The following is a 20,101-nucleotide window of genomic DNA, read 5'->3' as shown; positions in this document are numbered from 1 at the left end:
CTCGGTCAAACCGCCTCTGACGTCATTTGACAGCGCCGGAAGTTGGAGAGCGCCACATCCGGGATGCTCTTCTGATTGCTCTTGGCCCTGCGCTGAGGAACCCGGGCAGCCATGGTCTCAGACGGTGAGGGCCGCGCCGGGTGGGACCCATACCCCGGGGCTGGACCAACTAGGCCCGGCCAGGCCCGGCCAAATGGATTATATGGTTTGGGTTGGATGTAACCTGTTTGGTCTTTAGAGGAGTAACGAATGTATTCATTCATTCGTTCAGTAAATATTTTTGGATCACCTCCTTTGTGCCAGGCGTTATTTGTTGTATGTGCTGGGGAATGCAGCAGAGTACGTGACGGGCCCTCGTGGAGGTTGCAGTCTAGTGGGTGAGACAGACAATAGGCAAATACATAAAAATTTCGAAGGGGAACAGAGCTATGAAAACAATATAGTGGAATGATGTGGTAGATAGATTAAGAGTTGATTCAGGAAGGAGCTACTTTCGATAGTTGTCCAGGGAAGACCAGTGATATTGAAACTGAGCCATATGACTGCAAAGACCCCTGGCAAGTTGAGCCACTACTTTACAATGAGAAGACAGAAAAGGGGACCCTGGGGAAGGAGGAAGGTGGAGAGACTTTCATTCATATATCATCCTACCAGTTTCAGAGCCTGATGTCTTAAGGGAAGAAAAAAGAGACCAGGGTGGCCCGAGCCAGGTGGGCTAGAGGGATAAGATCAGAGGGTAGCCAGGTGCAGAGCCCTTGAGGGCCATGATAAAGAGCTTGAGCTTTACTTTTAAGTGTAATACAAAGCCTTTTTAGGGTTTTAACAAGGAAGTATTATGATCTAACATAAAATTGTAAAGATTTGTCTGCTCTATGGAAAATGGACGGTGGGAAACAGGAATAGAAATAGATCTATTTGGAGGCTGTGATTGTCCATGCTTGCTTTATCTGTTTTAATCCATACCACAACCCTGTGAGGGAGGCAGAGCTGGCAAGGCCCCTGTCTACCAATGAGGAGGCAGAGAACCAAAGAAGGACATTCACAGGGCATTGCATGTGTGTGAATACACACCTTTCATTCTTTCATCAGGCTTCTGGGTTTTTCCCCCCTTTTTTTAAATTAAAGTTTATTGGGGTGACAATTGTTAGTAAAGTTACATAGATTTCAGGTGTACAATTCTGTAATACATCATCTATAAATCCCATTGTGTGGTTCACCAACCAGAGTCAGTTCTCCTTCCATCACCATATGTTTGTTCCCCTTTACCCTTATCTACGAGCTCCCTCCCCCCTTACCTTTGGTAACCACTAAACTAGTGTCTGTGTCTGTGAGTTTTTGTTTCTCATTTGTTTGTCTTGTTCTTTTGTTGCTTTTGGTTTATATACCACATATCAGTGAAATCATCAGGCTTCTTAATAGTAGCAAGGAATGGATGGCCCGAGAATTGTGGGGTGGGGCCTGATGGGGAATAAGACCAAAGGCTTAAGGACTTATGGGTAGGGGAGTGAGGGCCTATGGGAGACACAGTCTTTAAGTGCTGCTTCTGTGCTAGGCCCTTTGTTGTGTGATTTACATGTGTTCTTTCATCCCAGGATTAGGATCCTGGGTTTTTCATAACAGTATGTGCTTCTGGGTTTGTATATGTGTTACCTCAATAAGAGTGTAGGCTCCTTGAAGGCGTGCACATGGTATGCGCAACACCTAACACCGGTACTTAGTGTGTTGAGTGAATTAACGTGTTGAGTTAGCCTGTTTAGTTATATCTGTGTTTGGAGAGCAGCCTAATTCCTTTCACAGTAAAATAGTCTTTACACAGGAATTGGTTTTCCCTCTTTGGTTTTCACCTCTTTAAAAATTGATTCCTAATCATAGCTGGCCTTGCTGCTAGGTCATTTGATGGATTCGGGACCAAATCGATTCCTGTATTCCCTGTAGCCTCCCACCCCTCTGCCGGAAATTCTACTACTAGTGGTTCTTACAACTGGTTATTCAGTGCCTTCTATGGTTGACCAGGCAAATATCTTTGGGTTCATTTAATAGATATTTATTCAGCATCCTCTTATGGCTAGGCTATATTCTAGGAATAGGGGATAAGCAGTGACAAAATAGACAAAAAATCCCTCTTCATGGAGCTTACATTCTAGTGATGAAAGATGCAGTGGTACAAAAAGCAGGCAAAAGCTTGCTAAGGACCCACAGAGCTTTAAATCTTTAAAAGAACTTTGCCTTTTGTTAATCTTGTGCTTGTAGGATTAGAAACATGTAAAGGCTTGTAGTGGTGTTTGCTCTGGATTTAATTTACTGATTGAGAATGTCGGCTTTGATCCACGAGGCTAATACTTTTTATTTTTCTTAATATTTTCAGAAGATGAGTTGAATCTTCTAGTTATCATCGTTGATACCAATCCAATTTGGTGGGGAAAGCAAGCATTAAAGCAATCTCAGGTAAGATTGCTTGAGGAGGCTTTTGGATGATTCTGGTAAAACAGTATATGTTTATATTGATTTTTTAAAAACAGCTTTAGTAAGGTATAATTTGCATACCATCATAATGTGCGATTCAATGATTTTTTAGTAAAAACCACAATAAAGTTGTGTAACCATCACCACAATTCTGTTTTAGAACATTTTTATCACCCCAAAAAGTTCCCTCATGCCTATTTATAGTCAGTCGCTGCTTGCACCACCTGTTGCAGACAACCACTCTGTCTCTGTATTGCCTTTTCTGGACATTTCAGAATGATTCCTTGCATATATGGTCTCTAAACAAAAACTTCCTATTTCGAAATATTTTATTTTGAAATAATTACAGACTCACAGGAAATGATACAAAATGGTACAGAGAGGTCCTATGTGCCCTACTCCAGCTTCCCCCAATGGTAGCATCTTACATAACTAGTACAGTAGTGAAACCAGGAAATTGACTTTAGTATACTCTTCAGACCATATTCAGATCGCAACAGTTTTACATCCACTAGTTTGTGGATGTGTAGTTCTGTGCAGCCTTATTGCATGTACAAGTTTGTGTAACCACCACCAGTCAACATACATCACACACAGGAGCTCCTTTGTGTTTCCTTTATAATTGCTATTTTTATAGTCCCCGGTCTCTAGTTCACTTACGTCTTCTGTGAAAAGTTTTACATATAAATCTATAATCCATTTTGAGTTAATTTTTTTAATAAGCTGTGAGGTTTAGGTTGAGGCTTGTTTTTCTTGCCTATGGATGTCTAAATTCTATAGCACCATTTGGGAAGATTACCCTTTCTCCACTGAATTGCTTTTGCAGCTTTGTCAAAAATCAGTTGGACACACACGTGTGTGTTTATTTCTGGGTACGTTGTCTGTACCATTGATCTGTGTGTCTTTCCCTCAACTGGTACCACTCAGTGCTGGTTACTGTAGCTGTGTAATCAGTTTTGAACTTCGGTAGGCTGATTCCTCCCACTTTATTCTTCTTTTTCAAAGTTGTTTTTAACTATTCTAGTTCCTTCAGCTTTCTGCATAAATTTTAGAATGAGCTTGTCCGTATCTGCAAACAGATCTTGCTGGGATTTTGATAAGAATAGTATTCAAGCTGTATATCACTTTGAGGGGAACTGACAGCTTTACTGTGCTGTCTTCCATCCACAAATAAAACACCTCTCTGTTTATTTAGATCTTTGATTTCTCTCCTCAGTGATTTACAGTTTTCATCAGATAAGTCCTCTACATGTTATGTAGATTTATGCCTAAATATTCTTTCTTTTAGTAATGGTAAATGGGTATTGTGTTTTTAATTTGGTTTCCACATATTTGATACTAGTATATAGAAATGTCATTGATTTTTGTGTGTCGATCCTGTATCCTGAGACCTTGCTGAACTCACTTATTAGTCCTAGCAGTGTTTTTGTAGCTTCCTTGGGATTTTCTATATAGACAGTCATGTTATCTGCACATAGGCACAATTTTATTTTTTTCTTTCCAATGCACATACCTTTTATTTCCTTCTCTTGCTTTATTGTACTGGTTAGGTCTGAGTACTGTGTTCAATAAGAATGATGACAGTGGACATCCTCACCTTGTTCCTGATCTTGGGGGAAAAGCATTCAGTCTTCACCATTACCATGTCTCCCTGAAAATAAGACCTAGCCGGACAGTCAGCTTTAATGCATCTTTTGGAGCAAAAATTAATATAAGACCCGGTCTTATAGTAAAATAAGACCGGGTCTTACATAATACAATATAATATAACAGAACAGAACAGAACAGAACAGAACAGAATAGAATACTGGGTCTTATGTAACATAAGACCGGGTATAATGTAATATAATATAAGTAATATAATGTAATGTAATACTGGGTCTTACATTAATTTTTGCTCCAAAAGGCACATTAGAGCTGATGGTCCAGCTAGGTCTTATTTTTGGGGAAACATGGTAAGTATGATGTTAACTGTAGATTTTTTTGTAGATGTTCTTTATACGTTGAGGAAGTTCTCTTCCTAGGTTGCTTAGAGATTTTTATCAGGAATGGATGTTAAATTTTGTCATATGCTCTTTCTGCATCAAATAGTGATTTCTCTTCTTTAGCCTGTCAATATGGTGGATTACATTGATTGATTTTCAGATCTTGAACCAGCCTTGCATTTCCACGATAAATCCTATTTGGGTTCAATTTGCTAGTATATTGTTCAGGATTTTTGTATCTATGTTCATGAGAAATATTGGTCTGTTTCCTTTCCTTTTTCTTTTTTGTACTGTCTTTGGCTGATTTTGGCATAAGAGAGATAATGGCTTCATAAAATTAATTGGGAAGTATTCGCTTCTGTTTTTGTGGAAGAGATTATTTAGAATGGGTGTCAGTTCTTATTTAAATGCTTGGTACAATTCACCAGTGAAATAGTCTGGGCCTGGATATTGCTTTTGCTTTTTGGGGAGGTTTTTTTTTTTTTATTTTTTTTGGGGGGGAGGTTTTAAGCTACGAATTAAATTTTTAAAATCCTTATTAAAGTATTTGAATGTTTTTTTTCATTTGGATGAATTTTGGTAATATGTAGTCTTTTGATTTTGGCTTTTTTCACTGAGTGTAATATTTTTAAAGTGTATCCATCTTGTAGCCTGTATTGGGGGTTCCTTTTTGTTACTGCAGTATTTTATTGTACGGATAGATGTCGTACATCTTGTTTAAATAAGTCATGGACATTTGGATTGTTTCCACTTTTTGACTCTCATGAATAATGATGACAATTCATAAATAAGTCTTTGTGTGGACATGTATTTGCATTTCTCTTGAGAAGATAGATGCCTATGAGTTGAATTGCTGGGTCACGTAGTAAGTTTAGATTTAACTTTTCAAGATGGGACAAAACTTTCTAAAAGTGGGTACACCATTTTCCATTCCCATCAGTGGTATATGAGAGTTCCAGTTTCTTCACATCCTTGCCAACACTTGCCTGTCTTTTTTACTATACTCTTCTAGTGAGTAGATAGTAGTATATTGTTGTGGTTTTAATTTGCGTTTCCTTAATGACTAACGATGTTAAGTCTTCTTTTTTCATATGCTTATTAGCCATCATTACTTTGGTGAAATGTGTATTTAAATGTTATGTCCAGTCTTTAAACTGGGCTGTTTATTTTCTTATTATTGAGTTGTGAGAATTATTTATACTCTGGACACAGTCCTTTATCAAATTAATGATTTACAAATATTTTCTCTAGGCCTATGACTTTGTGGCTTGTCTTTACGTTTTCTTAATGGTGTATTTTTTTAAAACGGCTTTATTGAGATATAATTGACATACAATGAACTGTACATATTTAAAATATTCAATTTGATATGTTTTCACATATATATATACATTCATGAAATTATCACCACAGTCAAAATAATGAACATATAGATCCACCCCCAAAAGTTTCTTTATGTTCCTTTGTCATTTATCCCACGTACCTCTCTCTCTGCCTGTCCCCACCCTCAGGCAACCACTGATCTGCTTTTTGTCACTAGATTAGTTACCATTTTCTAGATATTTATATAAATAGAATCAAACGGAATGTAGTGGAGGTTTTGGTCTGGTTTCTTTTCTCAGCATAATTATTTTGAGATTTGTCCATATTGTTACATGAATCAGTGGTTCATTCCTTATTTCTGAATCGCATTCCATTGTATGGCTAGACTAGTAGTACATCACTGCATGTTACCTATTACTCTCCAGAAAGAGTCTTACTTTGAACTCTCGTTAGTGGTACATGAGAATTCCTTTTTTTTGGTACTAACACAAGATGCTCTCTTTCCATGTTTTTATCTTTTGCCAATATGATATATCAAAAAATGTTGTCTCAATTTGCTTTTAGTGTATTTGATGGCCCATTGTATCTCTTCCCTAGGGCATTGCCCATTTTTCTCTTTAGGTGTTCTTCTTTTTTTCTTTTTCTTTTTTTTTTTTTTATGATATGTGGATAATAGGAAAACCCATTGCCTGTCATATGTTGCAATTACTTTTTTCTAGTTTGTAATTTGTCTTTCACTTTTGTTTATAGTCATTTTTTTTTTGCCACATAGAAATTTTAATAGGTTTGTTTTATTCTTTTTTTAAAATAAAGTGAGATTTATCAGCCTTTTATTTTCTGTCTGACATATTCTTTTCTTTAAAATAAACTTGCCTTATTCCAGGATTGTAAAAATACCCACCTATGTTTTTTAGTAATATTAGTACTTGTGAGAAACACACCACAGGGGCTCGGCATACTTAGTGAATGGATGAGTTGAAAGCTTTTACAAATTACCAGTTTAATCCCTGTGTATTAATTGTATACTCCATGTGTAGCAATAGTTGGCTTGTAATTTTGTTACAGAAGATGTGACATGTTTGCTGTTCATAAGTGGTATGCAGAAGATATTTGCGGAATATTGTACTGATGTCGACATGATCTCATATAAGTAAAATTAGAAAACTAGATAGTTTTCAAGTGTTTTAGCTTATGGCTTTGGAGGAAGGAGCTCCTGAGCAATTTTATGCCAACAATTGTCTAAAATTTAAATGAAATCTTAATCATTTCAAGACCTGATGTAGTTATTTGGATGGCTAATTTACCTTTCTAATGTCTTCTGTTTTTCAATAGTTTACTTTATCAAAATGCATAGATGCAGTGATGGTGCTGGGAAATTCTCACTTATTCATGAATCGTTCCAACAAACTCGCTGTGATAGCAAGTCACATTCAAGAAAGGTACGACCATTATGATCACTCTACCTAGTCAATGCTTAGCATTTCTGAGATTTTTATGTCAGCTAGCATGTACTTTCCCTACCCCGTGTTGCAGAAACATTTTTTTCTGTACCAGTGAATAATACTCAGCATCGAGAATTAGTACATGTAAACCTTGGTAGGTGTGAATGTTGAAAACCTCCTTTGCTGGTATCTAGTAGAGTTGCATCATGGGCACATTTAAATTGTTATATAGCTTCAACTGTATATTCTGGGCGAAGCAGACAATTACCACATTGGGCGGGCAGCTCCCATCACTGCTCTACCCATGGGTCTTCCCCAGGGGGCAGGTGAGATGGGAGGTGTGATTCTGCTCTCCCTTCGGCCATCTTGGCTCCTGTGTACCTCTCATGGTGTGACGATTTCACTGCTCTGTGTGTGACTTTAGTATTTAGAAATAAGGAGTTTTCTTATAGTACTGTCGCCTCAACCCAAGCCAAATATTCCATCCGGTGTCCAGCTGAAAAAACTGTGACTTTTTCTAACACTGGTGTGAAAACCAGCTGAGTTAGCTGGAAGGTGACTGGATCTGCAGCTGAGGAGCACCTATGGCCATGTGTACCATAAAGGTTTTCCTGAATCCTTTTGGCCATATTTATGTGTCATGTTATACACTGACTCTAGAATCTAATCCCCAGGTAAGATACAGCTTTGTCTTAACTAAATGTCCATCACAGTAGAAGTGACTCTCGTGTAGCAACATATTTCATATGAAGTTTGTGGATAGTTCTCAGAGTTTCTTGGTTCTTAGAGCCACTTCCCTTTGATGTGTGGAGAGAGCCTTTGGGCCACCAAGAAAGTGTTTCTACTTCTATCATCGCCATATGTTTTTCACAGAATTGAGTGGAAAAGATGGTGCTGATTTGATTAAGATAGCGATAAAAGCTATAACAAAGCTTTTTTTTTTTCTTTGTTTTTTAGAAAAATCACAAATGTGTTTTACATGATTACTATAAATTCATGAAACACCAGGGGAATCTTTTCAGAGACCAGATTTCTATTACTGGGGAAGAAAATTTACCTCAAGTAATCAACCAGTAGCAAGTTAGAATTTGATATGACTCTCTTCCAGTTGTCATCTGAGAAAGCAGAGTGACAACCCCCTTGGAGCATTTCAAGAGCCTATAACCCAATATCCTATTTCCTCTCATTTTTTCAGAAAACACTGGAATCAGTAAAATGTTCAGTGGTGGTTGACTCATGTTTGCCAATTTGCCTATTTTACACATTTTTCAACAATGAAATTTATTGGGCAATGGCTCAGGTGGTTGGAGAATTGAGCTCCTAACGCCGAGGTCGCTGGTTTGATTCCCACATGGGCCAGTGAGCTGCGCCCTCTACAGCTAACATTGTGAACAAGGGCTCTCCCTGGAGCTGGGCTGCCGAGAGCAGCCAGAGGTTGCCATGGGCTGCTGGAGGTTGCCATGGGCTGCCGTGTGCTGCATGGGCTGCTGTGTGCAGCCATGAGTGGCCGGTGGCCAGTGTGAGCGGTTGGCAGCCAGCAAGAGTTGCCGTGAGCTGCTGTGAGCAGCAGACCAACCACCGGCGACGGACTGCCATAGCCAGGGGGAGCGCAAGGCTCATAATACCAGCGTGGGCCAGGGAGCTGTGTCCTACACAACTAGACTGAGAAACTACGGCTTGAATCGGAATGGGGGTGGAGGGAGATAGAAAACGGGGGAAAAACAAAATGAAATTTATTATAGAATCTTATGAGTCCAGAATTGGTGTGAGTTTTATTTTCTCTGCTGAATTTCATTTTGATGTTTAGTGAGGACTCTGAGTCCTGGTATAACTGGTGCTTTTTTTTCTTTCCCCACTATTTCAGTCGATTCTTATATCCTGGAAAGAATGGCAGACTTGGAGACCTCTTTGGGGACCCTGGCAACCCTTCTGAATTTAATCCCTCCGGAAGTAAAGACGGAAAATATGAGTTGTTAACGGCAGCAAATGAAGTCATTGTTGAAGAGATTAAAGATCTCATGACCAAGAGTAACAGCTTTTTTTCTCCCATTATTGTTATTTTGTTATTTCATAAATGGAGTTGAATGTGGAGGTCCTGAGGCTTTAAGTCCAGAGACCTGAGGTTCTTGCTTCTATCTACTTGCTTCTCTTCTTTTTAAAAATTGTTTCTGTCAAAGTCTATGCATGATTTGCCTGGTGGCGACAGCATTTGACACTGTTCACTGATTTTTGAAACACACTCTTTGGCTGCAAAGGATATCCTGTTGTCCTGGTTTTCCTCTTTTTGGACCATTCTTTCTTCTATTTCTGACTTTTCTTTCTTGTCCCTTAAAATACGTATTTTTTATTTTGCATGTTATTTTTTTCCCTCTATGTCCTCGTCCGCTCTTGTCTTTAATTAACATTTGTGTATGAATATTTCCCAATCTTTGTGTCTAATTCAGCCTTTTTTCCAAGATGCAGATGCCTCCACTGGAGGGTCCCTCAGTGTCATTATCATGCCCAGACTAGTTTCATTACCTTGTCCCCTCGCTTGTACCAGTAGCTCCACTCCTTATTTCTGTCACCCGCGTTCACCCACTTTTCCAAATTCAGAGCTTTCAGTTTTGACCCCTTTCTTCTCCTCACATCCAACGTCTAATCAGCTATGAAATCCTGTTTGTTTAGCTTCAGCAGTTCCTCCAAAGTCTGACCCCCTATTGTCTGTCATCCGCCTCACCCTAGGCACTACTGACATTTTGGGCTGGATGATTCTGTGTTGTGGAGACTGTCCTGTACAGTGCAGCATCCCTGGCCTCGCCCCACTAGATGCCATGACATTTCCTAGTCGTGACAACCAAATATGTCTTTAGACATTGCCAAATGTCTCCCATAGGGCACAGTTGCTCAGGTTAAGAGCCATTGCTTGAGATCATTGCCACAGCTTCTGAGTGACACCTGTTTTCCATTCTGTCTGTCCACTCAGCCTCTAGAGTTGTTCTGCTAAAAATTAGAACTGCTGTTCTCTGGTTCAGGGCCTTTACTGGTTCCCTGTTGCCTGCAGTGGTGTTTTTTAACTGTAGCCTGTGTCAGAACCACCTGGAGGAGAAAGGCAGCTGTACAGAGACAGAAAATACCATTGTGGTTTCCCGGGGCTGTTGGGGGGAGCAGGGAATGACTGGAAATGGGCTCAGGTGGTCTTTTGGGGTGAGGGAAATGTTCTAAAATTGGATTGGGGTTATGGTTACAGTTCTGTAAGTTTGCTTAAAATCACTGAGTCGTGTACTTGAAAGGAATGAATTGTGTGATCTGTAAATGACACCCCTATAGCGCTGTTAAAAATCACCTGGAGGGCTTGTTAAAACAAAATGCTGGGCCCCAGTTATTGATTCACTGGGTCTAGGGTGGTCCCAAGAATTTCTATTTCTATTAAGTTCCCAGGGGATGCTACTACAGCTGGTTCCAGAATCACACTTTGAGAACCTCTGGCCTCCAGGGTAGAGGTCCAGCTTCTCAGTATAGGATTCAAGACCTTTCCTGGTGGTGGTGGTGGTGGTGGTGGTGGTGGTGGCGTGAGTAGGAGTCAGTGCTTCTGCACCAGCTGCAGGCCCTGTTCTGCAGGGTGTCTGTCTGGACTCCCCATCCTCAAGCTGCAGGTTTACAATTTTGCTTTTCTTAAGAGTGACTTTTTCACCCAGGGCTCCAAACAAGTTGCAGACTTTGTCTGCTTACCACAGCCAGAGGAGTTTCTCCAGTCCTTTCACTGGCTGGGCAGCTCCAAGGGGAACCAGCGGGAGGAGGAGGTGGAAAATGGAGGGCAGGGAGGCTCAGGGCCTGGCCAGGGGCCACCTTCCCATCTGCCTACAGTTACATGAGACCTGTTTTACTACTTCGATCATCGATAAACCTGAACTTCTCCGAATTATGCCAAGATTTATTTTTTTCAAGAAAGGAGAAAACTATTAAAATTGTAAAACTCAATATATACCGGTAACAAAAGATGAATACAAGTCACGTTTGCCAGGACATTTTTTTATTATTTGGTTTTTATTGTAAAATATATGTAACATAAAATTGACCATTTTAACCATTTTTAAGTGTACAGCACAATGGCATTAAGTATATTCACATTATTGTACCAACATCAGCATTGTCTATTTCCAGAACTTTTCCATCATCCCAACTGAAGCTTTGTGCCTGTTAAACAAACAAATCCTCACCCCCCAACCCTCCCCAGCCCCTGGCCACCAGGATATTTTAAATTGAGAAAATGTTTAAGAATTGCTTATTGAAGAATTATGCTATTTTAAAACCCAGTTTGAAAATGTCTGATTCCCTTCATGAAGAATGCTTTGGTTTGAAAATGGTTTTTTGTCCAAGAAAATACCTAAAAATAATTTTTTTTTAATTATTATTTATAGGTGACATAAAGGGTCAACATACAGAAACTCTGCTGGCAGGATCCCTGGCCAAAGCTCTTTGCTGTATCCTTGGTGTTTCAGTTATTCAGAAGGTGTCTTCTGGGATAAACATAACTTGTGGTATTTTTTTAGAACCTTGTGCCCATGTTAATGGAAGACATGAGCATTCTGAAGTGCTGGCTTTGAAATGTTTGTAAGATAAGCTGAAATGGGAATAATGGGAAAGCTATAGTTTCTCCAGTATGTCCTTCTGCTCACAATTCTTCAGGATGTTTCCTTGTTTCTTATTTAGGCAGACTGGGGAGTTGGTTTTTTTCTTCCATCTCCCTGGAGTTGGGAGCCGTGTTTGATGATAAAAGCCATTTATTTACTGATTCTGATGCTTACTAAACGAGTGGCTTTGTCTACAAGCCAGCGGGTTATTTTGCACTTAGTGTAGAGTGCACAGCACCTTTCTAAGCTTTTTAATGTTGCCTGTGTTGTGATCGCCTCCCGGTCGTAGGTAATCTAATTTTTTCGGACAGTATTGACTGCTTCCTCTGTTCTAGACTTCGATGGCGGTACCTGGTCGTCTGTGTGTGACTCTCAAGTTCAGTATCTCACTTGATTGACTTACTGTTGCTTGTGGTCCCAGTATTCAAATCTAGGATGTGAGATCAGATCTTGGTAATTTTAGTATTCTGGGACAAAGATATTTTGGTCAGGTTACAAAGCCCAGTTTATTACAATTACCTGTTAGAAACCCCCAGTCTTTTATTTTGTGTTTATCATGGTAAATGGAGCATTTCTTTTTTTTAGCTAGTGGATACTGGGTTTATTTATCTAAAATTTGAGGTTATTTTACTGTTCACTACGAATATTTATGGAAGTTAATAATATTTTTAAATTCCTTAATGCCAAGAAAATAAGACATTCATAGAATGAACAAGGAGGTTAAAGGTAGGAGCCTACATTTTTCTATGAGATGAATCCTGATTTTACTGCTGTAACTTGGTGGACTGTTTAAAATTGGTTAGAAAACCGTGTATTATGTTTAATAAGATACATACAGTTAAATTATAATCTGTTTTTATCTCTTTGTAGATAATCAGGAAATGAAGTCAAGGATTTTGGTAAGATTAAAAAAAAATCAATACTACGTTAAAATGCCAACTGTAGTCAATTAGAAAACCTAATGGGAAATAAGACCCATTTACCATAGAAGCAGTAAACGTTAACTGTCCAGAATTAGTTAACAAGCAATGTGTAACACGGATTATGTTGAAGAATGAAAATTCTGAGAGACTTAAAGAACTGAATAAATGGAGAGCCGTATTTTATTCTCAGATGTCGGTTTTTCCAAAATTAAACTGTAAGTTCAGTGCAAACTCAGAACATTAATGAGACCCTTTTTTTCCTAGCAGAGTGGGGGGATTTAAGAAATTCAACAGTTTATCTGGAAAAATAAGTTAATGAGAGTAGCCAGGAGCTTTCTGCAAGTGAATAAAGTAGGGAGTGACTCCTTAGGCATTAAGACACGTTCTGAAGTACGGTAAGAGTGTGATTTTGGCATGGTAGGTGGCAAACAGAAAATGGAAGCCTGGAGTCCAGAAATAAAACCAGGCACATGGGGAAGATTGACTTGTGATATGGAAGCACTTCAAATTAGTGGGAAGAAAGTGGATTATTCAATAAAAGGTGTTGGGCCAATTGGTCAGTCATCGGGGGAAAATAAAGCTAGATACCTATCTCATTGCTTACACCTAGATACACTTGACCAAAGATCAAATATTTCAGTGTAAAAATTCAAATCATAAAAGAACTAGAAGAAAACATCTGTTTATAATCTTGAGTTGGTGAGTACCTTGATGTGAAACTTCGAAACCATGATGTGAAGCTTTAAAAGAAAGCGTAAGGTCTCAAATAAATAAATAACCCCCCTCCCAAACAAGGACAGAACAAAACTATTAGGAAAAAGTATTTTCAGCCTAGCTACCTGGCAGAGGATTAATAGAGTGTTTCCAAAGTAAAAAAGAGCTCTTATAAATTAATTGTTAAAAGTCAAGGTTATGCTAAAGAACCAGGTAGAAACGAGCAATCTGCAAGAGAAGAAATGCAAATGATTGGTTAACATGGGGAAATACATTCATTTCTATTGTTGCCTCTTGCTCAGCACAAACAAAAACCTGGCATCCTAGGGTTGATGGCAAACGTTCAGGGTTGGTAATTCTCTTGCATCCGTGATGGGAGGATAAAATGGTACAGCTTTTCTGAGGATACATTGGTACAGCTGGGTAATCCGTATCAGGATGAAATGTGCGTACACTTTAGGAATCTCACTGATTATTTTAGGAACTAATCAGAGAGTTAAGGGTATGATTGTGTTCATCAGAGTATTGTCCAAAACCGAGGATTGGAAGTTGCTGAAATGTCCTCTCATAGATGATTCCTCTGGATAATTGGGTAAATAGTGGAAATCTATGAAATCAGCACGAAGGGCAACACAAATCCAAATTCATTGACATAAGATTTTTCCTCCCAGGTATTGTGGACTGAAAAAGCAGGTTGCAGAGCACTAGATAGGCTCATCCTGTGTGTGTGTGTGTGTGTGTGTGTGTGTGTGTGTGTGTGTGTGTGTGTGTGTTGGGTGTGAGTGTACATATATACATGCCCACATAGGTGTTCTCTAGAAACTATTAACAAGGATTAGTTCTCGAGTGCTGGGGTTTGGGGGACATTTTTCCAGTCATCTTTACACTTTTAGGTATTTATTGCTGATAACTAGCAGACAAGTTAGAAAAATAGTGTCGGTTGCAGTTTGCAGTCTGTCGTGAGGCCGTTTGAGTGAGTCCTAGGCCGTGTCTGCAGGGTGTTCACCTTGGATGTGATTCTTAGGTGATCAAGGCCGCAGAAGACAGTGCACTGCAGTACATGAACTTCATGAATGTCATCTTCGCAGCACAGAAACAGGTGAGTAGAGAGCTTTCCTTTTTAAGAATATTTGTTTCATAATGAAGGAATTAATCTTATTTTTTTTGAATGACCTACTTAGAGAAGTATTCTGACTAAATAGCCGTATGAATGGATCAGGAATCTGGAATCTGTATTTGGTCCTAGTCATTTCTCCAGTCCTGAACCCCTAGAGAATCTCATGAGTCCCCAGAAAGGTGTGCACTCATGCACAGTTTCAGATATAATGTCACGATATTTACGTGACCCCATTTAGCCCATCCTTGGAATCCAGGCTAAGAATCTCTGGTTTTTCAGAAGTGTTCAGATGAATTATCACTAAAGATTTTCTTCTTTGATATGGCAAAAAAAGAAAAGTTTCTTAAAACTTCAATGTTAACCTAAAATGCTATAGCTCTGTATAATATTCTCCATCTTGAAATGGCAGCATGATGTAATGAAAAGACCGTGGGCCTTGGAAACAGGCAGACGGGGGCGGAGGGTGACAGCACTGCCTCCCCTTGGCCCTGTGACCCAGCCCGGCCAAGGCCTGGGTGCTTCAGCTGCAAAATGCTAATCAAACAACTACCTTGCAGAGTTATTATATATGTCATGTATATTAAATATGTCATTGAAAGAATAGAGTCCGGCATATAGTAGGTTCTCAGTATAAGATAGTTATTTTTGTTGTTATTCTTATAATACTTTTGGAATATTCATTTCAGAATATTTTGATCGATGCCTGTGTTTTAGACTCTGATTCAGGACTCCTCCAGCAGGTATGTTTTAAATAAATGCTTGGTGTTGGTGGTTATAAAAACATGGTGTGTTCTGTTACCTATTGCTAAATGCTTTTCACCAGTCTTCCCACATATTTACGGATTAGCCTGGGTGATGGTACAGATTAGAGAACTAACATCTCTGTCCCTTCACATTTTTAAATATTTTACATAATGACTTGATTGACATTGTAAGAATGCTTCATGCATTAAAGCAAATTTAAGCAACACAGAACAGTATTTTTTAAAAGGGTTAAAAAAAATCCCTTCAAGTCGTATTATCCAAAAATTACCTTTGTCAATATTGGGTGAACAGAATGATAGCTCTCTGTATATAGATACAGACGGTAGAAGAAATCACTAGGCAGAGAATTTTGAGCTCTTGTAATGAGTCCGGTCTGAATTAAGATAGGCTGTAAGTGTAAAATACACGCTGAATTTCAAAGACTTGGTGTGAAAAACAGAATGTAAAATATTTTATTAATGATTTTTGTATCAATTACATGTTAAAATTATAATACTTTGGATCTATTAAGTTAATGAAAATGGTATTAAAATTTTTTCTTTTTCCTTTTTTATGTGGCTAGAAAACTTAAAATTACATGTGTTGCTTGTGTTATATTTCTGTGGAACAGTGATGTTAGATGTTACATTTTAATCAAAAGTATGAAACTGAATTTTACTTTAACCAAAAAGGAAAAAAAGGAAGTAAGACTGAAGAAATTACTGAATTTTTGATAAATGTTTTTTGAACACAAAAAATATTATTTCCTAAAAAATCATTTGAAAGTACAAAACTGCAGAAAACCTTGAGTTTACGTTATTCCTGGAGGTGAAGAGTGGGGAAGGAAGATAAAATCAGAAAGTATACCAGCTTCAAAGGTTCTGATGTTTACTGGGAATGTGGGAATACAGTCACTTTGAAAAACAGTCTGCAACTTCCTCAGAAAGTTGAATCGAGTTACCATGTGACCCAGCAATTCCATTCTTCAATATGTATCCAAGAGAAATGAAAACATGTTTACACAAAAAATTGTATATGAATATTCATGGTTGCACTATTTATAATAGCCCCAAAGTAAAAACAACCCAAATATCCACCAAAAGATAAATGGATAAACAAATTGGTCCGTTTATACAGTGGTATATGATTTGGTCATAAAAAGAAATGAAGCACTGACACTCACTGAATCATGGATGAACCTTGAAAACATGATGCTGAGTGAGAGAAGCCAGATACAAAAGTCCACATTGTATGAATCCATATATGAAATGTCCAGAATATGCAAATCCATAGAGACAGAAAGCAGATTAGTGGTTACCTGGGGCTGAGGGAAGGAGGGATGGAGAGTGACTGATTAAGGAGTACACGTTTCCTTCTGGGGTGATGAGAATGTTCTGGAATTAGATACGGGTAAGAGTTGCACAACTCTGAATATACTAAAAAGCACGGAATTGTACACTTTGTTTTTTTCCCATCTTCTTCCGCCTCCCCTCTTCCCCACTCCGGTTCAAGCCATTGTCTCTCAGTCTAGTGTAGGACACAGCTCCCTGGCCCATGCTGGTATTATGAGCCTTGCGCTCCCCACGGCTGAGGCAGTCGGTTGCTGATCAGCTGCTCACAGCTGCTCCTGGCAGCACACGGCAGCACACAGTAGCCCACAGCAGCACACGGCTTAGCCAGCGGCAGCCCACGCCGACCTCTGGTTGCTCACAGCAGCCTAGCTCCAGGTTGAGCCATTGTTCACAATCTTAGCTGTAGAGGGCGCAACTCACTGGCCCATGTGGGAATCGAACCTGCAACCTCGGAGTTAGGAGCACAGCGCTCCAACAACCTGAGCCACCTGGCTGGCCCCACCCTATTGTTTTAAAGGGTGAATTTTATGGCATGTGAAATATCTCTCAAAGTTGTTATTAAAAAGTATAATGAAAATGAATAAACATGGCAAGAATAAAAAATTTATGAGTAGCACACAAACAGGAGAAGGGCATATACTGGCCTACATTGCAGTCTCCCTACAGGTGAAAGGGTAAAAGGGCATGGGCCGAGGGGTAAAGTAAGATATTTGAACATCTTGAAAGGTAGCTGGAAGTTTCTGGTCCTCACTCACTCTGGGAAAACATTCACTTTTAATTTGCTGTGTCATATCCTCCTCTCCTTTGGAGACCTGAAGAATTGCCGGTGAGAATTACATCCCTCTGGAAAAGCTAAGTGCTAGTTTGGCAGAGAGCCCTCTGTGTGTCTTGCAGGCTTGTGACATCACAGGGGGACTGTACTTGAAGGTACCTCAGATACCCTCCCTTCTGCAGTATTTGCTGGTAAGGAAATGTCAACAGTGAGCCTAATACCTTGAGTCAAGTGAGACCCATTTCTTGGGGGATGAATGGGAGCACGATGCTAGTAATTGGAAGAGAAGAATAAGTGGGTGACCTGGGGGTCTCAAAGCTGACAAGGGTGGACTTCAGATAGTCTGAACCCTGTAAGCTGTATGTAGAGTTTTGTACGACTTCACAGAGCAGTGACGGTATGTAGAGGTAGGTGGTCAGTAGTTGTTGAATTATTAAAAAAGCATTTCTCCATAGACGTAAGGAAATCCTAATTTAGTATTCTCCTTAGTGTTTACTGGCTAATATCTGATATCTATGTCCTGATTTCTGGTTATTTTTGCCCATTTTTAAAGTAAAATTTCCTTTCTTTTTCCTTTTTTTTTTTTTTTTGCAGTGGGTTTTTCTTCCTGATCAAGATCAAAGATCTCAGTTAATCCTCCCACCCCCAATTCATGTCGACTACCGAGCTGCTTGCTTCTGTCACCGCAATCTTATTGAAATTGGCTATGTCTGTTCTGTGTGCTTGTCAAGTAAGTTCATGGACTGAGTTTTGCTTTTTATCAGTGTTGGAGTGGGGCAGAAAATATCTCAATCGTGAGGTTTTAAACCGTCCTTTTTTTTTTTTTTTTTTACTCTTCAGTATTCTGCAATTTCAGCCCTATCTGCACTACTTGCGAGTAAGTACCTGTGATGGTGTGTGGCTGGCTCCTGCTGCAGAGATTGAGAGCATTAAAGAGTATTTTCCTCCCTGTGTCATTTCAGGACCGCCTTTAAGATTTCTCTCCCTCCTGTGCTGAAGGCCAAGAAAAAGAAACTGAAAGTGTCTGCATGATGATACATACAATTTTGTGCTCATCTTTTAGAACTATTTATAGAAATTGTATGGTGAAGTCTTTATTAGGAAGACTCTGAAAAAAATACAGATATGGATCAGATAATTTTTAATGAAGTTTCTTCCAAAATATATTTCTTAAAAAAAATCACATCATCCTGTACTTCTGGGGAACTGATTTACATGAGAGAATCGTTCAATGCAATATACATACTCTATAATGTTTTTTGACTAATTTTTGTCCAGAAAGGGGGAAGATAGTACATATTTCTGATACTTTTCTTTATTTTTATTTTTTTTTAATGGGAGGATCTTTTGTCAAAGTCAGTCTGTCCTGACTGATTCTAGGCTTTAGAATCTGTTACCCAAGTCTAGGTTCTTACTGTGAAATGTAGGCCATGTGAAATTTGAACACAGAAAAGTGACTATTTGTGGAGTAATGGTGTCAATCAAGATGGAACATCTCACTTGAATCGACCGTTAACTTAGACAATAGTCATGTAAATTCCTTCTTGTCTGAATTGAGATTAGGTTCAGATACTAGCCGTTATTTATACTGTTGTGTGACGTCAGTACATATTTGGACAAAGATATCCAAATAATAATAGTTTGTCACTGAATCACACCAAAACCTGATTTTAAATGAGTAAGGAGAGTGAGTGCAATAGTCTGGCAGTAACTTTTTCTTCAAAAACAGTTGTGTGAAGAGCTCATTTATGAAAGTCAATATCTGGGTTCTGGGGGGTACTTTTTGGGGGCAATGGATTCTTTATAATTGTTGTCCATAGATAGAATTCTTCCCTTTTTAACAGAGGAAAAGGGAAAAAAAAGCATTAATATTGGAGCACTGTTCTCTGGAAGCTTTGGACTTAACACTGAAAACTTCTGTAAGTTCAAAAGAAAAGTTATTTGTAATTTCAACAATAAAAATCTTATATTTCTATGTAGCCTTGAAGTTTTTCAAAGTCCTTTTAAATTCCAGCGTAGTGTAGGAACAGTTTCCAGGAATGGTGGCTGGTTTGGTTTTTAAAAGCATATTGACAAATTGTGTATCCAAGCTTGTGTGGAAATAAGATTTAAATTTTCTCTTTATACCAGCTCAAAAGCTTAGTCTCATTTAAGTAACTTGGTGTTTGGTTATATTATTTCGGGTAGATTTTGTATTCTGGAATTACGATTTTGTTAACAAATACACAAAGGTTTTGATGATCACTTTGCCAGTATTTGTTAATCCTTGAGTTTGAGAATCTGTCTTTTTAAAATAATATTAATATTTCATAGCCTAATTAAATGTAGTGGAAATCACTATTTTAAGTCTAGGAAATAAAGTATATATCTAAAAGACAAATAATTTCAAGCAAGCTGGTAAGGTTTTTGTTATTTTTCATTTGAAATGTTTTATCTACTGTCTTAGTTCTAAGTTTTATTTTTAACTCTTGTTTATGGTTTATTTTATATAAATTTTTATAATAAAATAATTTAAATTTTCATATTTGTTTGCATTATTTTTGCTTTTTATTTTTGAAACTTCCTTTGACTAATACACTAGAATTCCCTAGTTCATTTCACTATTGTCTAAATAGCTTCATACAACTAAAAACAGGAAAAGAAAGCATACTTT

General features: G+C 38.5%; 1 protein-coding gene across 3 annotated transcripts; it reads left to right on the top strand.

Moving 5' to 3' along the window:
* Positions 1-35: 35 nt before the first annotated feature.
* GTF2H3 (general transcription factor IIH subunit 3) lies at positions 36-18,842 on the top strand. Of its 3 annotated transcripts, XM_033098437.1 has the most exons (13): positions 36-124; positions 2,366-2,445; positions 7,104-7,210; positions 9,078-9,241; positions 11,614-11,676; positions 12,523-12,552; positions 12,697-12,725; positions 14,488-14,562; positions 15,267-15,320; positions 17,571-17,639; positions 18,043-18,178; positions 18,289-18,325; positions 18,411-18,842. In XM_033098437.1, exons 1-13 carry the CDS (start codon positions 112-114, stop codon positions 18,478-18,480), a joined length of 927 nt encoding a protein of 308 aa, XP_032954328.1. In that variant the 5' UTR covers positions 36-111; the 3' UTR covers positions 18,481-18,842. The 3 variants fall into 3 exon arrangements, with proteins under 3 accessions (XP_032954328.1, XP_032954329.1, XP_032954331.1); XM_033098438.1 differs by lacking the exon at positions 17,571-17,639; XM_033098440.1 differs by lacking the exons at positions 11,614-11,676; positions 12,523-12,552.
* The last annotated feature ends 1,259 nt before the right edge of the window (positions 18,843-20,101 follow it).

Source organism: Rhinolophus ferrumequinum, chromosome 25, assembly GCF_004115265.2.
Source record: "Rhinolophus ferrumequinum isolate MPI-CBG mRhiFer1 chromosome 25, mRhiFer1_v1.p, whole genome shotgun sequence".
NCBI classification, from domain to species: domain Eukaryota; kingdom Metazoa; phylum Chordata; class Mammalia; order Chiroptera; family Rhinolophidae; genus Rhinolophus; species Rhinolophus ferrumequinum.
Note: the sequence above shows the minus strand (reverse complement) of the source record. Positions and strands in the feature narration are given on the sequence as shown.